Source organism: Lutra lutra, chromosome 3 (assembly GCF_902655055.1).
Source record: "Lutra lutra chromosome 3, mLutLut1.2, whole genome shotgun sequence".
Lineage (NCBI taxonomy): Eukaryota > Metazoa > Chordata > Mammalia > Carnivora > Mustelidae > Lutra > Lutra lutra.
In genome coordinates this window covers 64691809-64710030 of record NC_062280.1, presented here as the reverse complement: position 1 = coordinate 64710030, position 18222 = coordinate 64691809, and the positions used below count along the sequence as shown (strand labels likewise).

The window sequence follows — 18222 nt, the reverse complement described above, 5'->3', positions numbered from 1 at the left end:
GGATTTATTTCAAAAACCACATCAAACATTCAATAATTTGAAAATGCTAAGCATCTACATCTGGTTTTACACTTAACATATTTCTATGTAGAGAAATTGTCTTACTTTACTCTGCTTGGCTGGGGTCATCTCGTTGTCAGAATAAAGGACCTTTTCCTGGGCAGACTTTTCAAAGTGCTCTTTTAAAAACTTAGTTGAAACCTTTGGAATCTCTTCGTCCTCAGGTGTATCAATGACTACAAACAGAAAATAATACCGGGGGTGTTATATAACAAACATGATGTTTGAGAAGAAAATTGTAATACTATGGGAAGCTTCTCACAATATATGTTAAATAAAAAGGTTCAAGGTATATATGGTTAATATATGTACACAGTTAATATATGTCAAGAAATATAGGAAGAACAGTGGTGATGGTTACATCTGGATAGGAAGTCATAAGTGATGAAACTGTTGTTTATTTCAATTGTATATATTTTTCAAGTTTCAAGACCTACTTCCTTTAGGAAAACCAAAATAAAGCCAAAATAGATAGAGCCAAGTAATGATTGGGTCACAACTGGCTTAAATCATCCTTTGTAGCTCTTCAAGGCAACAAAGCTTTTCATTCCCCTTTTATAGGCAAGATAAACTGGGTCTTATGCAAACTTGCACAGATTTCTCTGTAATTTGATGTCATATCTGTAGGTTGCAAAACTGAATTTAGAAGTGTTTAAATCCATTAGTAGAAGTAATACAATCCAGATAACATTTCTGTTCCCAGGGAGCTTGATAAACATTAAGTTTTATTCTAGGTCCCTGAGGCAAAAAGCAATTCAGAGGTGGCTGGCGTACCACCTTCTAGGCTTTTAGGATGAATTCATAAGACTGATGGGCAGTGAACTATTTCAGAAGCTTATTGCATCTATTACCACACACAGAACCTAATTATATATAGAAATACTACTCTGTCCCCTTTGGGACCATGAGTCATTGTTACTAAATTTACTCAGTGGGAGGGATTGTGCTTTGGAAGGCTTCCATTCAAACACAGGACACATCAGCAGGAGCAAGGTATATTGGGGACCAATAATAGCAGATTCTCACCTGTTTCTTGAACATACTGAGGGAGCTGAGAAGCTTGGCTTATTTCCTCAGTGTGCTTTTTAAGATGAGAGGCCTATGTTTAAAGATAATTTTAAATCAATAATTGTTTCTAAGAAGTCAGTTATTTTAGTACTATACATATATTCTTCATTTCACAGTGATTTTCTTTCAAGACTTCAGTGAACATTGAGAGATGCTAATTAAACTTCTATTCCTTATTTTAATGCATGGGCTCATGCTGTAACATAATATATATGAATTAACATCTAAAGTGCACTCATATTTTTAGGATGCTCGTTTTATTTTTCAAAGAATGTCAACTCCAAAGTACAGAAATAGACACTGATATATATTGATATTAAACACATAAAGGACATTAAAAGCAATTGCTTACAACAAGGTCAGAATTTCCACACAGCTTTGTAAACTGTTTGGAAAGTATTGTCTTTCTAAGTAGTTACCATTTCTGTTCCAAGAACATCACTTTTGTGTGTTTTGGAAACTTCTTGTTCATTTCTTTCCGTTTCCTGGCTGTTTCTTGAAATGTCGACCTGGCTACTGTGGATTACCTCCTGAAAATAAATGAATAAAGAAATATACAATGTTTTAAGAAAAGTCTGAAAATGTTAACTTTTTTAATTAATGGAAAAATTTAATAATAAAATTAAAATTAATGAAAAAAACGGAAGTTCCTCAGTGTATTAGTTTGCTTGGCTGCTGTAACAAATTATCACAAACTTAGTGGCTTATAACTGCACAAACTTAATACTTTATGGCTCTGTAGGTCAGAAGCCCTGACTGGGGGTGTTGACAGTGTTAGTGTCAGTGTATTCCTTTCTGCAGGCTCTAAAGGAGAATCTATTCAATCTTTGTCTTTTGCAGTTTGAGAGACTTCCTGTTTTCCTTGGCTCATGACCCCACTCTATCAGGCTGAGGCTTTCTCACACTGCCATCTCTGATTCTCTCTTCCAATTCCCTGTTCTACTTTTAAGAACCTGTGATTACATGGGGCCAATCTGAATAATCCAGGATTCTCTGTCAGAAGGTCAGCTGATTAGCAGCTATAATTTTATTTGCAATCTTAATTCTCCTTTGCATGTAACTTACATATTCACAGATTTTGGGAATTAGGACGTAAATATCTTCAGGAACCATTATTCTGCCTACTACCCTTAGTGAGCTACAATGTAAGAAAGATGAACCTCAAAAAGAAAATGCAAATCCTTGATGAAAAAAATGTATTTTGTTATTTACAAGCCAACTTTTCATGTTACAGAAAGACACTGCATTCTTCAAGTTGGCCATCTAGTTTGATGACCCATCCAGAGTTCAGATGAAGACTATAACCAACATAAACAGACCATATTATGTTAATGTGTATTTCTCTCTCTTCACACATGGGGCTACTTTTGATTTTATTCAAGTTAGTACTGGTGACCCTGGCTGATTTAGATGATTGAAGCTCCTCTTATTTTGGTGATCCAGTCCTGCTGTTACTAGAGACTGTGATCTGGTACAAGTATATGACTGACTGATTGATTGATTGATGTGATGAGTCAGTTGGCATATTGTTAAAAATCTTAACATCAAAAAATAAGGATATGAAGAGATTACTCTTCAAGAACCCATGAAACTGAACTTGTTTGAAGTTGGGCATTCACTTTCATCTACTTTACCATCAAACACTATTTTTGAGATATGATTTTTTAAAAATTTGCCTTTGTAGAGAATAGTCAGGTGAGCAAATGTCCATTATTATTCATCATATAGGAGCACTAATTTTTTTTTTACACAAAGTTAAATAGTTTTGAGCTGTCAAATTCTAGTCCTTTAAACCAACCATAAATTTAAAATTAATTAACGAGACCTTGATTTTTTGTTTTTATTTTTTGTAGTTAGTGGGCTTGTAGTGTGTGACTTCCCCCCCCAAGGGTATTCAGTATACAGGGTATAATTCCTGGTTAACCAAGCAGCTGTCAGACATCTGCTTAGAGATATATAGTTCAATCTGATCTTATACTTTTCTAGGAAGGAGACTTAAGAAAAACAGTTGGCATCTTCCTAAAAGTTCTACAGAGAATTGAAGGCAAAATGTAGGTTTATACTTTAGAATGTAGATTATATTTCATTGGATGTATTAGTTAACTAGAAATCCTTTCACAATGTATACATATATCAAATCACCATAATGTATACTTTAAATGTCTTATAATGTTGTTAACTATACCTCAATAAGGCTGAAAAAATGTGGACTGTATCTCATTAAATTGAATACCAGTGTAATTTTTTTCCCTTGAAGCAGAATGGTTTTCTAGCCTGAATTAATAATCCACATATATAAAATCATTTTTAATAACATGCTTGGCATACATTTGTGCCAAGGAAAAATTTACTTAATGAATGGATGACTAAATTAGCAAACTTCTATTAATAAATTATTTTCATTGAATCTTCTATTTGCTGGAGAGTGTCCTGGAAATGAGATGAAACAATGAGCAAGTTGTGTACTCTACTTTCTCAAGAGGGAGAACAGAAAATAATCCATATCCTTTCCTTTAAGTTCAAATAACCAAAGTTTGATTTAATAGGAAGCTTTGCATAATCAAATTTTATTTAAGGGTATCAGTAACATTAGGCTGTAGGGAGCAATAACAATCACTGAAAATGCATGAGCACAAATAATTTTTTCCATGACAACTGTTTACAACTGTGAGAAGCCTTTCCATCTATAAAGATATGATGGACATATTCTATGGCCTTCTTATGATGCTGATTGAACAGACAATGAAAGAACAAAGGGCAGTGGGAACCTGACCAGTATGAAGGTTCTTACTGAAGTGCACCATGATCATTATTACAGAATCGTGCCTCTATTTACAGTTCCATGGAACAAGCTATGGCACAGAGACATGCTTATTTGGTCCAGTTGGTGTTTTCAAATTTAGAATTAGTTAATACTTACAGAAATCAAGACTTCTGCCTGCTTTTGTAAACTTTAAAGATCTGACAGTCCTGGGTTTGTATTCCAACATGTGAGTCAGTTTCTTGCTGGAATAAAGTAGTGGCCAACATTTTTACCTGGGACATGTACTTTTCAGCTGGTCACTATTCCCATCATTCGCTAAGTAATACAAGTTGGTATTTAAAAAAAAAAAAAAAAAAAAAGCCTGCCTGGAACCTATAGAAACTCTAGTTTCTTACACTTGTTGCTTATTATCAGACTGAAAGAATAGAGTTAGTGATTTGAATCTGTACGTTGAGAAAGACAAATGCAAACGGGAGTAAAAACAAAATAAACGTATTTTTGACATATTTTGAAAGTTATTTTCTGGGCACTTTCTACTGAATGTGTATCTACTTGAGTAAAAACAATCCATGCCTATCATATCTAAATATATTTTCTTGTAAGAGATGACACAACATGAACAGTACCAGGATACATAAATTTGGCTAGCGTTTCTACTTGTGCTATTACTCAACAGAACTATAATTGCTATGTGAGTTTGGTATGTTAGTGTCACATCAATTTTCCTGCCCCCAGGTTGCTGTAATTTATATAAAGTCTCTCTTAAAATATGCCAAGATTTTATTTCTATTGTTATGGTGTTTCATATTTTGCAACTAGTTGAGCTTGAATGTTTTTTTTTTTTTTGAACTTGTGAAAATTTTTATTTTATTTTTTTTTAAGTTTTTATTTTTTTTTAAAACTTCAGTGTTCCAGAATTCATTGTTTATGCACCACACCCAGTGCTCCATGCAGTACGTGCCCTCCATAATATCATCACCAGGCTCACCCAACCTCCCACCCCTGTTCCCTCCAAAACCCTCAGATTGTTTTTCAGAGTCCGTAGTCTCTCATGGTTCATCTCCCCCTCCAATTTCCCCCAACTCGCTTCTCCTCTCCATCTCCCCATGTCCTCCATGTTACTTCTTATGCTCCACAAATAAGCAAAACCATATGATAATTGAGCTTGGACTTTAAATCTGACTTTCACTCTTCCCAGTTGCTGGTGTCTACAAAGAACAGGGTTAGGTAAAAGGACGGATCATCATAATGCTCAAGAGAAATCAAATTACATGAATAAGATGTAATAAAAGAATTCTGGCAAGAGCACTATACATAAATTCACACAAAAATATTAATAAAATTGGTCCTTGAATATTAAATTCAAATATAGCTCAGGCTGCAAGAGACAAAATGCAGTCTTGTTTACAAGTTGGAGCAACCAGGAGTCAGAAACGGGATTTTATATTAACTCTCTCCTCTACGAGGTATATTGTAATCTTGGGTAAGTCACTAAATCACACTGAAACTCTTTTTTTTTTTTTCCCCATCTCATTCACCGTTTATAGAAAGAGAAACAGATGATATATGTGCTCTACTATGGAGTCTAACAGAGAGAATGTGGCATAATCTCAAAATAATATGATGCTTATATAGTTCTTACCAATCTGATGTCAGCTCATATGTTAGACAAGTATCTTACAAAAATCTATCCTTGATATATACTTCTTTTTCTTTAAACAATTTTATCTATTTATTCATCAGGGAGAGAGAGAGAGAGCACAAGCAGGGGAATAGCAGGCAGAGGGAGAAGCAGGTTCCCTACTGAGGAGGGAGCCTGATGCAGGACTCAATCCCAGGACCCTGGGATCACGATCTGAGCTGAAGACAGATGCTAAACCGACTGAGCTACCCAGGTGTCCTTGATATATACTTCTAAGGAGATTTCTCCAGCACAGAAAAGACTTCATGTTCTGCCTACCCAACTTGTCATTGTTATTATCAGCACCGGAAAAGGCATTGTATATTCCTACCAATAAAAATTCACACTCATTGTAGCATAACAAGTAAGGAAAGAATAGGACCAATTTTTTATTTATTTTTTATTTTTTTTATGGTGACTCACTGTTATTGTGACTTTTGGAAGTATACCCAATAGAAAAAAAAATGTGATTAAAAATTTGGTAGAATAGTATGGAGTAACTGCCTCCCTAGAGTGGAAAAAACAGTTCATGCTCAATGCCAATAATTCAGCTATTTTACCTATCACTAATCTCATTTTTAATAAAACTAGGAATAGTTATGATGTATTAATGCTATTTGCATCTTTGTCAAACAGACATAAACAATACCAAAAAATGTGCTATTTATGTTAGCAAAACTGTCAGCAGATTCAAAGTTTGAAAGAATAAGCAATTTTTTTTTAAAGTGATGAACATAACAATTTCTGGTTAATGTATTGTATTTCTCTAGATTTGGATATATTCAAATTCAAACCTGTCTCTTTGGCCATGGGCTTTCTTTATTTTTTTAAAAATTTTCTTTAAAATTTACAATATAAAATTTGATTTCCCTAGGGTTTGAGCTTCAGGTTAAGGGTTTTCTACATTTACTATACATTTTTGAAATCATGGCTCAAAAACTATTTTCTGTTTAAAACCTTTCCTGAGGGGCACCTGAGTGGCTCAGTGGGTTAAAGCCTCTGCCTTTGGCTCGGATCGTGGTCCCAGGGTCCTGAGATCGAGCCCCACATTGGGCTCTCTGCTCAGCGGTGAGCCTGCTTCCCTTCCTCTCTCTCTGCCTTCCTCTCTGGCTGCTTCTGATCTCTGTCTGTCAAATGGATAAATAAAATCTTAAAAAAAATAAAATAAAACCTTTCCTGACTTTTCTATAGTCATCTATTCCTGCTTATTTTGTTGTTGTTGTATTTCCATCCTGTCAGTACAAATCTTTATTACCTACTTATCACATTTCACAGTCATTATTTGACAATATCAATCTCTCATTTAACTGAAGTCCTGCATCCTCAAATCTCAGTTTTAGCATCCTGGCAGATAGTAGATGACTGCCCCCCCAACCCCCTGTCAGCAGCCTTAAATATCAAGGAGTAAGTGCATGGGCAAATAGTCATATTTTTTTCCAAGAGTATGAACATTTTATAATTTTAAATCTAGTTTAAAAATTGAGAGTCTAAATTTTTCCCACATAATTCTATGGTTTTTTTAGTATTTTAGCTAACAGTCTTTGATACTGAACATTTCATAATTGGTTGGTGAAATTACTGAAGCTGATGTGTATAACAATAACATGTCAATCACTTTACAAAGTTCTCAGAAAGAGCCCTCTTGAAAACTTTGCTAGGGAATCAGGACATCTTTGAATGAATATGGGCAGTGCGGCAATGCTATAAGGAGTAACTGGCATCATTAGAGGGAGGAGAAGCCTGTACCAAGAAACCAAAACATGCACAAAGACAACAAACATACACAAAGGGAAAGAACCTTTCAAAATAAAAAAAATATATTTTCAAATAGGCTTTTTATAAAAATATCTTCATGGTGCTGGAGTGCCTAGGTGGCTCAGTTGGATAAGCAACTGCCTTCAGCTCAGGTCTTGATCCCAGGGTCCTGGGATCGAGGCCTGCATCAAGCTCCCTGCTCAACGGGGAGTCTGCTTCTCCCTCTCCCTCTGCTCCTCTTCCCTGCTCCTGCTCTCTCTCTTTCTCAAATAAATAAACACAATCTTAAAAAAAAAAAACAACTCCTCATGGTATTAAACAAACTAGTTTGTATTTCTTTTTAGTGAATTAGTATTCATTGAGTTGATGGAATTGAAGTGTTGTCAAGCATCATCTAGAAACAGCAGAATGCATTAAGCAGAATTACTATGACATAAATTAAGTTGAGATATTTATGATGACAACGAAAAGACAATACTTTATCCTAATTTTTAATTTATACAAATAGGGAAAGATATCAAGGGGAAAGAAGAATCAAGGCAGTTGCAAGTCCCAATTCTTTGTCTAACTCAATATACTCAAAAGTGAACCCTCCAGTTTCATTTGGCTCAATAGTAAAGCTATGAGCATGTACTAGTTGACTTGTCGGATCCAAAGAGACTGATGGTGCAAAACATTAAAAGAAGCTTAAAAACGTAAGGTGGTGACATTTTCCTTTGAAGCCATTGCATCCCTAAACATAAGTGATGCTATACAGCTTCACCTATTCATTTATTCAACCAACAGCTCCTAAGGACCAAACAACTATCTCCATCACATTGTGCGAGGCATTGTCAGTATTGTTTTAATTAAAGTTTCTACAATTAAATGTCAATCTACTTAAATGCCTATCAATCATCACTCTATCCATCTATCTCTGTATTTGAGCAATACAAAAAAAAGTATTCATATATATTTAATGGAATAAAAAAGCTCAGCTTGAAATTCTCTTGAGGCAAGATTTGTAATAAATACAGGTACAGGAATTATGTAGTTTTATTACATAAATCTCTGGGAGAAGTATTATCATTCATTTAATTACAACTTTTTTTTTCACTGAAAATAATTAGGCTTTGGTCATATTTAGCTACTAAGAGCAAAACTTATCTTTTCTAATAAAAAATACTTGATTTGAAAGTAAAAATATTTGACTTCAAAGAGAGATTTCTGAATAAACAATGCCAGCTTTAACTGCTAGAACTCTGACTGTCCTCTTTGTTTCAAAAAATATTATTTGTAGAGCCATATCCCTGTGTCCAAAAATGCTGAAGATTCATAAAAAGAACATATAAAAGATGTGCTCTCAACTGGGCCATCAAACATATTAGTTATATAAATAACAATATTTATTTGACAAACTAAAAAAGCAGGATACATAAAAACATTCAATTTGCAGTAAAGGATGCCCTCTGGAAGTTTTATGTAGATGTGTGTTAAAGATACACATACGTATACAATATTTCAATCCAACATAGACATAAAGCATCTTAAAACCAAAGTGCCACAAGGATATAAATAAACATAAAAGCACAATAAAAGAGAATAAAACTTTGAGTCTCAAGGAACACTGAAATGACAGATAAAAAGCTTGTAAGAAGAATGAAAATATTTTAAAGAAAAAGAAAACCAGAGGCTACATGTATCTTATGTTAATTAATGCAAACCAAAATAGAGAAACAGAAGAATTATGCCTCTTTATTACCACCCTATATTACCAATATCCAATAGATTTTTAAGCCCTACTAATTCTATGTTTAATTATCTCTCAAGTCAATGCTGTCTTTACACTAAACTTCTGACCCATGTAAGTCCTTGTATAATCTCTTTCAGTAGTCTCCTAACTCTACTTCTTCCATCTTAATTGACCCCCTTTATTTCAACACTATAGAGCCAGAAACATCTTTCTTAAGTGCATACACTATTCATCTTACTCTCTTGTTTAAGTTTCTTCAATGGCTCCTGATTGCCTTTGAATAAAATAACAGTTCTTTAACACAACATAGTTTTCTTTATTATCTGGGCTTTGCTTACATCTCCAGCTTCATATCGCAGTTTTGCCTCACTGTATTCACAAATATACTATTTCACCTTTTGTATAAGGTGCTCCTCTTGCCTAGAATGTAATTCTGTATTCATGAAAAATTATTTCAAGTCTCAGCTGGAGCATTCTCTGCTCTTAGATGTCTTCCTTGGCTCTCTTTCATTCAGAGTAAAGTTTATCACCTCCTGGTGTCCCAACAAATCTCATTTATATTTTCTATCATAGAATAATTACGCTTTAATTATTTGTTATATGTCTATTTCTCTGATATAGTGAGCTCCTTGAGGGCAAAATGATATACACATCACTGAATTTTTGTTCCTAACATATGGTGGGTGCTTAATGACTATCAGCCGAATTAAAAAAATACAAGGCATAGACTCCAGAAGCAACCTTCTTAAGTTGGGATCATTTTGCTCACTTTCTTTGGGCTAGTTACTTAACCCTCCAACATGTCCATTTCTTGTCCTCTCCACGCCCCCCCACCAATAAAAAGGATTAATCAGGGAATAATAATAGTGCCTGTGTCAGAAGGTTATTATGAGGAGGAAGTAAGTTAATATAAGTGAACACCTGGCTCATAAGTGTTACATTAGTGTTTGCTATCTACGTAACAGATATCCATTGCACACTTACTTTGTGTCAGCTATTTACAAGGTAAGCAAGGCAAAAAAAAAAAAAAAGATGGGATGAAAGTATTTTGTCTATGGCTCTATGAATTTTACTATTGAAATTTACCATGAATTTTTCATTATAGAACTAAGCCCAGAAACTAAGGAAACAAGTTCTAATATATACATTTTTTTTCCACCAGAGAAGTAGTGGATTTGGGGGATTTATTCAAAGAGAGAGAGAAGCAAAAAGCTGCCTGTGCACATTAGGACTCTTCCAAATCATTCTGGCTGCTAGGACGTGGAAATACTCTAGAGAGACATGGCCAGAGTGTGGCTTTGTGATCACCTATTCAGTCCATCTTTCATGAACTCATACCTAGTGAACAGTCAGTTCACAGTGATTTAATTCACAATTATGCATTTCTTCTCATACTTGCTCTTTCCTAAAGATCCTACTGTATGACTATCATTTACACAATAAATTAAGAATGTTAAGATTTATGTATTACCTATATATATATATATATATTTATCCAGTCACATCTCCCAGTTTCAAACATCAGAATCTGAGCGATTTAAACAGGAAAGATAATTTGTTAAAGAGAAACTGAGTGGCAGAGGTGGGGAGTTGAATTCATGGAATCTCCAGATTTCAGAAAACAAGACCTGGAGGTTTTGTAGTCAGTAACAGAGCTGAATAATGCTGCAGAGCCATCCGGTGAACGCACCCATGCTGTTGTCACTGAACACCAGACACCATGTTCATTGCCGAAGTTATCAAAACTACATAATGGATGTTGCTTCTAGAATAGTTACTTCTTAAGATTGGATGTTGCTAATCTCTTGCCACCAGCCATAATTAAGATTAATTCCACATGGTCCCTGCTTCTCATGTCATTTCATCATTTCTTTATGCAAAGTCTGATTTGGGGGTATCTGATTGGTACAATCTAGTTCATACATCTGAGTCCTAGTTGCCAGGAAGCCTAGGAGAGTAAGTGTGTGGTATTTGCAGCTTCTCCTCATGGAGGCTGGTTCTGCCTCATTGGTAAGAGGCATTCCCAAGTAAAGAAGGAGTTTTGAATGTCAAAAAGAGTGAAAAGTGGCTATTACCCTTGTTACAATAGTGTATTTCATGAACACTGAGGTCTTCTTAACCAAACTGAAACCAGCTAAAAGCGTTAAGTAAAGGTGTTTATTTTTGACAACAGATAACATAGTAGGAAACACTATTCATGTCTTATAATGGAATTGATTTGGGCCTATTTCTTGGCAATATGTTCCATGTGATACGACAAGGACATGTAGGAAGACTTAGAGATAGTACAATTGGCCTGCCAAGAGGTTGGAAAGAGTTCCTGTTATACAAACTTTCCTCCTCCTTTTACTGTCCCTCTGTGTCTCTGTGAACATCAGTCTTGTTCACTGGGAGGAATGACATTTTAAATCTTTATATAAAATCCAAACAGAGGGAAGAAACACAATAAAATAGATTTGGCTCCAATGCAACCATTTCAAGATTATCTGTGCAAACAAGTCAGTGTAATTATCAATTATGGCTACAACTGAATTATTCTGATCACTTGGGTTTTCTTCAAAATAAGGAAAAATGGGGGAAAATAAAAGGGTAACTAATTGCAGTTTCACTGGTGAATGTATCTACTAGCAACATGGGAAATGAAAAGAGATTGAAGTGGCAGACAGGGATATTAGATTATAGCTGGAGTTTGTCATCAATTCAAGTAATAAATCAGGTAAATAAGTTACAACTAATTTCAGCCTCACTTAGAATCCTCATTTGTAATCTGCTGCAACAGAAAGTGGGGAAGCACTGACGGAGACAGAGATGAGGCGCTACTATGGATTGAGTGTTGTAGGTGTCCGGAAATGTACAAGGCACTTCACACTTGTATAAAACCTCATTTCCTCAGAACTCCACTGTTCTTAAAGTCTACATGCTGATTATACATAAAAGGGATTGAAGGAAGAATGAGACACAAATTTTAAAAACACCAAACATACACCACGAATATAATGTTTTCATAAGAGTTCCATCAGCCAGCTATTTTGAACCAAAGTTTTTAACACCTAAAGGCAGGAAATGACATATTCTATGTGCTCTTATTATGTGCTCAGAGTGTGTTTAAGGTAGAGACAAGAGCAAAGGAAAGACATTATCCTCAACCAGTTAAATATCTTGAAGAACAGCACAATTCTGAGAGTCCTTCAAAGAACCCCAAAATTAATAATCATGTACACTAATTTGTATTATGTCTTAACTCTTAAAAAATCACCGGGTCTTTCACTACAATATCTTTTTCACTATTATACCAGGTAACTACACATTTTTTTTTTCTTTCTTTTAGGGCTGGTGATTCAGTGAAACATCTTTTCTATCAATTTAATATTGGTCATCAATGCAAAGGTTTGACAAATACAAAAAATCAATGCCAGAAGTTTAAGGGGTCTCAAAATTGAAAAGAGGTTCTTACTAAAAAGGACCAAGGACTATTTGCTTTAAGTATGTGCTTATGTAGTTTCATTTTACATAAAAAAAAAAAAATCAACAATTACTTAAAAAATTGAGCCATTTAACTCCTACAGACTTATAAAAAAAATCAGATGACATTTAAGGACATACTCTCTGATCTGTAATAGAAGTCCTCCCAATTAAGCTAATAAATACTGGTGCACTGTAAACGACAGAAAACCTGCTGGAGGCTCATAACTGAAGATCAGGTTTGTTTTTTAAGGATGGATCAGAGCAGATGAGATTCAAACAGGCATTGATAAAAAGGAATGATAGGTCTTTACAACTTACTTCAAATATTCAGATAAATACTTGATCTCCTATCTCAAGATTATAAGAGAGATTATATTGAACTTAAGTGTCAAACACAGAGCCCATGATTATTAAATGATTTAACTTGCGTTTTGTGTGAAAAGATATTCTCTGTTTCACCACTGTTTTTATAGGAAGAAATCAACATATTTGCATTTGGCTGGGGCGCTACACCTGTCAAACGGTAACATAGGTGTCCTAAGGCGAGCTCAGGGAGGACCGAAACCTCCCGTGGAGCAGAAGGGTCAAAGCTCGTTTGATTTTGATTTTCAGTACTAACACGCACCATGAAAGCGGGGCCTCACGATCCTTCTTACTTTTTAGGTTTTAAGCAGGAGGTGTAGAGAAAAGTTACCACAGGGATAACTGCCTTGTGGCAGCCAAGGGTTCACAGCGAAGTCACATTTTGAAAAACAACAACAACAACAACAATATACACACACACACAAACATATTTGCATTTGGTTCTGATATAGAAAACATAGATCTCTATGTGTCTGCAATTCTCTCATGCATAGTTTTTTCATATTCCTTCTTCCCTGCAAATTATTGCTTCTTTTCTTTGTCTGTTTTCTATAACCAGACTTGATGGTATACTTTGTCATTTTCTTAACTCCCCCTGTAATAGAAAAGGTCTAGAAAAATAAGAGCATGAAGGAAAAGGAGTTGAGCGGAAAAAAGGAAAATTCCTTTTTTAATCCTCTAAAAGAAAAAAAAGACAATATAATTGGGGGGAGCTGTTGATATTTGTAGAATTATGGCACAAAATATTTATGATAAAAGGCTCACAAACTGAACCCCAACCTAAAGGGCTGACTTCATTAAAGTTCCCCCAGATCTCCCCAAAATGCGTCTGAACACCATGTGATATGAATTCTAGTATTAAATTTTTGTGATTTGTACTCTGAAGACAGAAATGAATTTCAAATGCAGGACGATGTCTTTAGCGCTCTTGGTATTTCCCGGGGCCGGGGGGGGGGGGGGGGGGGGGGGGGGGGGGGGGATGTAGAGGAAGATAGATTGAGCACTTGGCTCCCCCTGTTGGTATCAATTTGGTGGCTGGTCTACAATGTGTTTTGTCCTGATGGGGTAGGAAATGAAGTAGCCTCAGCTGGTTCCTACAGAGATAATAACTTGCTCCTTTCCATGGTAGATGACTCTGGTCAGAGAGGGATAAAGAACAAGGCTGTTGGAAGATGTGATCTTATTCCATGTGCCGTGATCTTGAGATCTGCATAGAAACTGCAAAAAATAAATTTTCCAAGCAACATTCCAAACAGTTATCTCTGCAATAGAATGGTTCTGAAGACAGAATGTTTTAACATCTCTTCCTTGTCTCAGGCCTTGTTTTTGCCCAGGTTATTGAGGGTGGGAGGGGAGTATGCTAATTTGTTTGTAATTATGCAAACTAATCAATGAACATGCAAAGGAATAGACAAACCTATCTCTATCTAATCATTTTCAAAGACCCATGAGGAGGGTTTATTTAGAGAAATACTAGATCCAGAAGAAGTCAAGTCAAGTGCTTATGTCAAGCGCTTACAGAAAACACCCATTTTCATAAAACTAACTGTGGAAAAACATTTTGCCCCTTCTACAAGTTTTATAAGCATAATGATTCTGTTACGTTAAGGTTTCTTTTGCTATAATTTTCCTTGCTCCTCAAAAACTAGCAAAGTCTGTGAACTTAAAATCCCGCAGCTTGCCATTCTAACAATTCAAAAATAAAGCACCTTTAATTAGTATAATGTATTGTTTCTATATTTAAGAATTCTATTAAGTATAATTATACAAAGAGCACATTTCCACTTGAAACTAATATGAAACTTCAAATTGAAGGAAGGGCTGTATCAACACATTCCTTCCTCCAGCTTTCCCTCCGCGGCTACCACCTCCTCTAAGTAAAAGATGACATAAAATTCCATCATGTCCCAATGTCTGTCTTTTACATCTTCATCAACATCAGATACTTTGGGGGATCCCTGGGAACAGGAAACTCTGAGCGGTGTTTTTGTGTTTTGTGGGAAAGGGTTCCAGTGACCCTCTCTCAACAGCCCTGGGCCCTGAGATAAGAACAAACAATACCACTCCTTTTCCCCTAAAGCAATCCCAATTCATTTTCCTTGAAAGGAGTGAAGGGTGTATCTGTAAGTGCACTTGTCTTCTGCAAATGAAATTGAAAATGGGTTCTATAAGAACAAATAGGTTTACAGAAACCCATAATACCATTAAGAAGAAAAGCTGTGGTAGTGATACTCCAATAATTGGGGTAAACATCGCTCCTACAAATTGTATTTTGGAGCACAAGTAAGATGAATCTTAGAAAGAATAGCAACCAGTTCGGGATTTTTTGAAAGCACTTGTGCCTGTGCTTGCAACTCAGTCTTACTTAGCGGGTTTTTGTACTAACCCCTGGGCTCTGACAGCCTGAGAAATAGTGCCAGGGCACCCTTTGTAGGATAATATTTCTCACCCCCTCCAAGTCACCAGGCAGATTATCTCATTTAGTTATTAACAGCATAGGAAAGGAGCCCAGGCTGATTGCACACACTAGAAGGACTGCGTTATTTCATCAAGAGGACAGAGTTTCCACAAAGGACCAAGGCAAACATTTTGCCAGGGGTTAGAATGAGTTTCCTTTTTTAATGATGCACTGGATTGTCCTGCAGTGCTGCCCAGGGGAGGTAGGAGTGAATCCCTCTCTGCACTAGCAGGAGAACTCAACATACCAACCGATTCTGCAGAAAGTAGCTGAAATTGGAAGTTGCAAAGGGACCATGACGAAGGCTTTATGGTCACACCTCAGCAGGCAGTTAGTAATTACCATCGACTCATCTGGGGACAGCCGCTGTTGAGAGTTACAGTGTGTGGCTCCAAAGTAATGCTGTTGACGTCGGTAGATCACAGACATTAGTCTTAATTGTACTTCATGGGCATACCTCGTGTCTTGGGGGAAGTGGACACGTTGCTTTAGTTATGTGAAGAGCCAAACGACTATGAGCAGGTTTACTATGTTATTTAATAAAGTTGATCACTTTGCAATTAAATCCCATGTCTTTCAGAAAATAATAACTGTGTAGAAATATCAAAGGTACAAACTCAAGAGACATTAGGTGTACAGACTGTATAATCCTATAAAATTAAAGCTTTTTTGATAAAAGATTACAGTAATAAGAAGTTAAGTATCAGTTTTAGTTAATTATTGGTACATTAGTGTGGCCTAAACTAATAAATTCATTCACTTTTTAGTTTATCTTTGTTCTAATTGGTTTTCCTTAAGAATTTTAATGTATCTTTCCTTAGTTCATTTATACCATTATTTAGTTTAATTTTAATATTGAAATATAACTGTATATATACAAATAACAGTATATTGAGAGTGTCTGAAATTAACAAAGGAGCTAACAGGGTTTGGGGTACCAGTAAATTGGTTGTTTGGCTGACTGACATTTATTATATTCACCATGATTTTCTTATGCTTTTGTTTTCTCTGTTCTCCACAGACCTGGAGAGCTGTACCATTCCCCCATCCCTGACCGCAAGCCAGAACAACTTAAGCAGAATGACCTGGGCTGCCGGGGGAGTTCCTTTATTAATTTACACTTAAGGGTCTCACCTTACTGAGGGCCTAAGTGACTCAGGGGACCTGAGCTCCTTCAGAGACTCCGTCCGTGTCTCAGCCTCACAGGGAGAATGGTTTCATTCTAAATCCTTACCTCGTCAGAGAAGAAAGAGGTAGGAGGGGACAAGTCAAGGGCTCTGAAAAGCCATCCTGCTTCAGGTTGGGGGTGATGCAGAAACTGGTGGACAGAGGACTCATTGGAGACCCACCACCACTGCATTGCTGCACCCCCAAACAGGAAGCCTCGGGTGGAAGCATGGAATAGGGGCTTCATAAGGAGGGTGGGGCACACTTCTAGATGAACCAGGCTCATGCAGGCCATAATGGAATCAGGGTTTGGGGGGCCCGCAGGAAAAGCCTTTCTTTCTTTCGTCCTGAGAAATACAACTTCTTACAGAGTTTAGTTTGTGTTTTTGCCTTTGTCTTCATTGTAGTTGGTGTGAGTAGTACTAACTGTGGTTAATCTACCTTGCAACTTGAGCAAGGAATTGTTTTTACAAAATATAATTCTTTTCGATATCTCTAGAAAAAAGTATGGGCTTCCGTCAAGACCTACAGAACCAGAGGAAGGTAGACATGGATAGGAAGAGGAGAGACAGGTGGAGATTGATTTAATGGCAAGGTCACCGGTGGCAAGATGGCAAGGCAGCCATGGCCAGGGCACAGGTGTGGAAAGCAGTAATGAAACGTCCAATCATGAACATAACACAGATAGTTTTGAATGTAAAAGTAGAGGTGAAAAATTCAGTTTATCAAGTGTGCATCTCCAAACCCACAACTGGATCAAAGTTTGCATTTCTACTTATTGAACTAAAAAGGAAACTGAGCTGTTAGTGTAGGGCAAAGCTGGTTTGCTATATGGTACCAGGAACTGGGATGTTTTGATTAATAAATAACTTGAGTGAACCAAATTCTGCATAAACCAGCTTGTACAGGCCTGGCTCTTAGTGGGTTATAGACCTCGGTTGGTTGAGGCCATTGTTTTATTGGTTGCTTTATTTAGCAAACTCTTGGTCTTCTAATTCTGACTCAGCATTCAAAAATTAATCTTTTTGTGTTCTTTTCAGTACCAAAGCTCACTCACAATAGGTGCTGAGAAAGAGTTGTAGAAGATGGTTTAAATGGTTGGCCAGTGGGAAATTTATATGTATTCACTGGTCTATCTGGAAAAAGGTCAGGCTGATTGCCTGGCTGGTGTCAAGGAAAGAAATGGTTCTCTGGCAAATAGGGGCCCTTATTTCTTAGTATTTGTACATATTAGCATTGATGTTGAAAAAAGCACTTACTATATTTTATTCAGACAATTGGAGGAATGTATTTTACCTTCATTGTTTTAAGCACAAACCAGAAAATGTCCCAAGGTAGGTTCTACCCCTTACAAATGTTTTCCTCTCCCTTCCACATATCAAGTAAAACGAGCTGAGAGGCTATAGCACTTTTAGAGATGGAAAAAATCAGCACTGCCTCAACTCTTTCTCTCTTCCTCATTTATTCAAGCAGGGTAGGCTTTTTTCTTTCTTGCCTGATTCAATTCATATATTAATTATATTTTCCTCTCAGTACATCATGTCACAATAAAGCAGTGAATGAAGCAGTCTTCAAAAGCAAATGCTATGTTATTCATTTGCTCCCACTTGAAAAAACATGCTTTTACTCATAACAGCATCCCGGGGTGGCAGTGAACCTGTGCAAAGTATGTCCTATACACATTCCCCTCTGTGGCTTTCCCAGAGATC

The 18222-nt window shown here is 36.3% G+C and overlaps 1 protein-coding gene across 2 annotated transcripts in view; it reads right to left on the bottom strand.

Annotated features, from left to right (window-relative positions):
• The window catches only part of XIRP2 (xin actin binding repeat containing 2), a 73904-nt gene that overhangs the window by 19815 nt on the left and 35867 nt on the right, over positions 1–18222 (bottom strand). For both annotated transcript variants that reach the window (XM_047722021.1, XM_047722023.1), the window contains 3 exons: positions 1548–1658; positions 1087–1159; positions 106–236 (listed from right to left, as the gene is read on the bottom strand). In XM_047722021.1, the coding sequence (XP_047577977.1) occupies positions 106–236; positions 1087–1159; positions 1548–1658 (315 nt within the window). The remainder of the gene's footprint in view (positions 1–105; positions 237–1086; positions 1160–1547; positions 1659–18222) is intronic.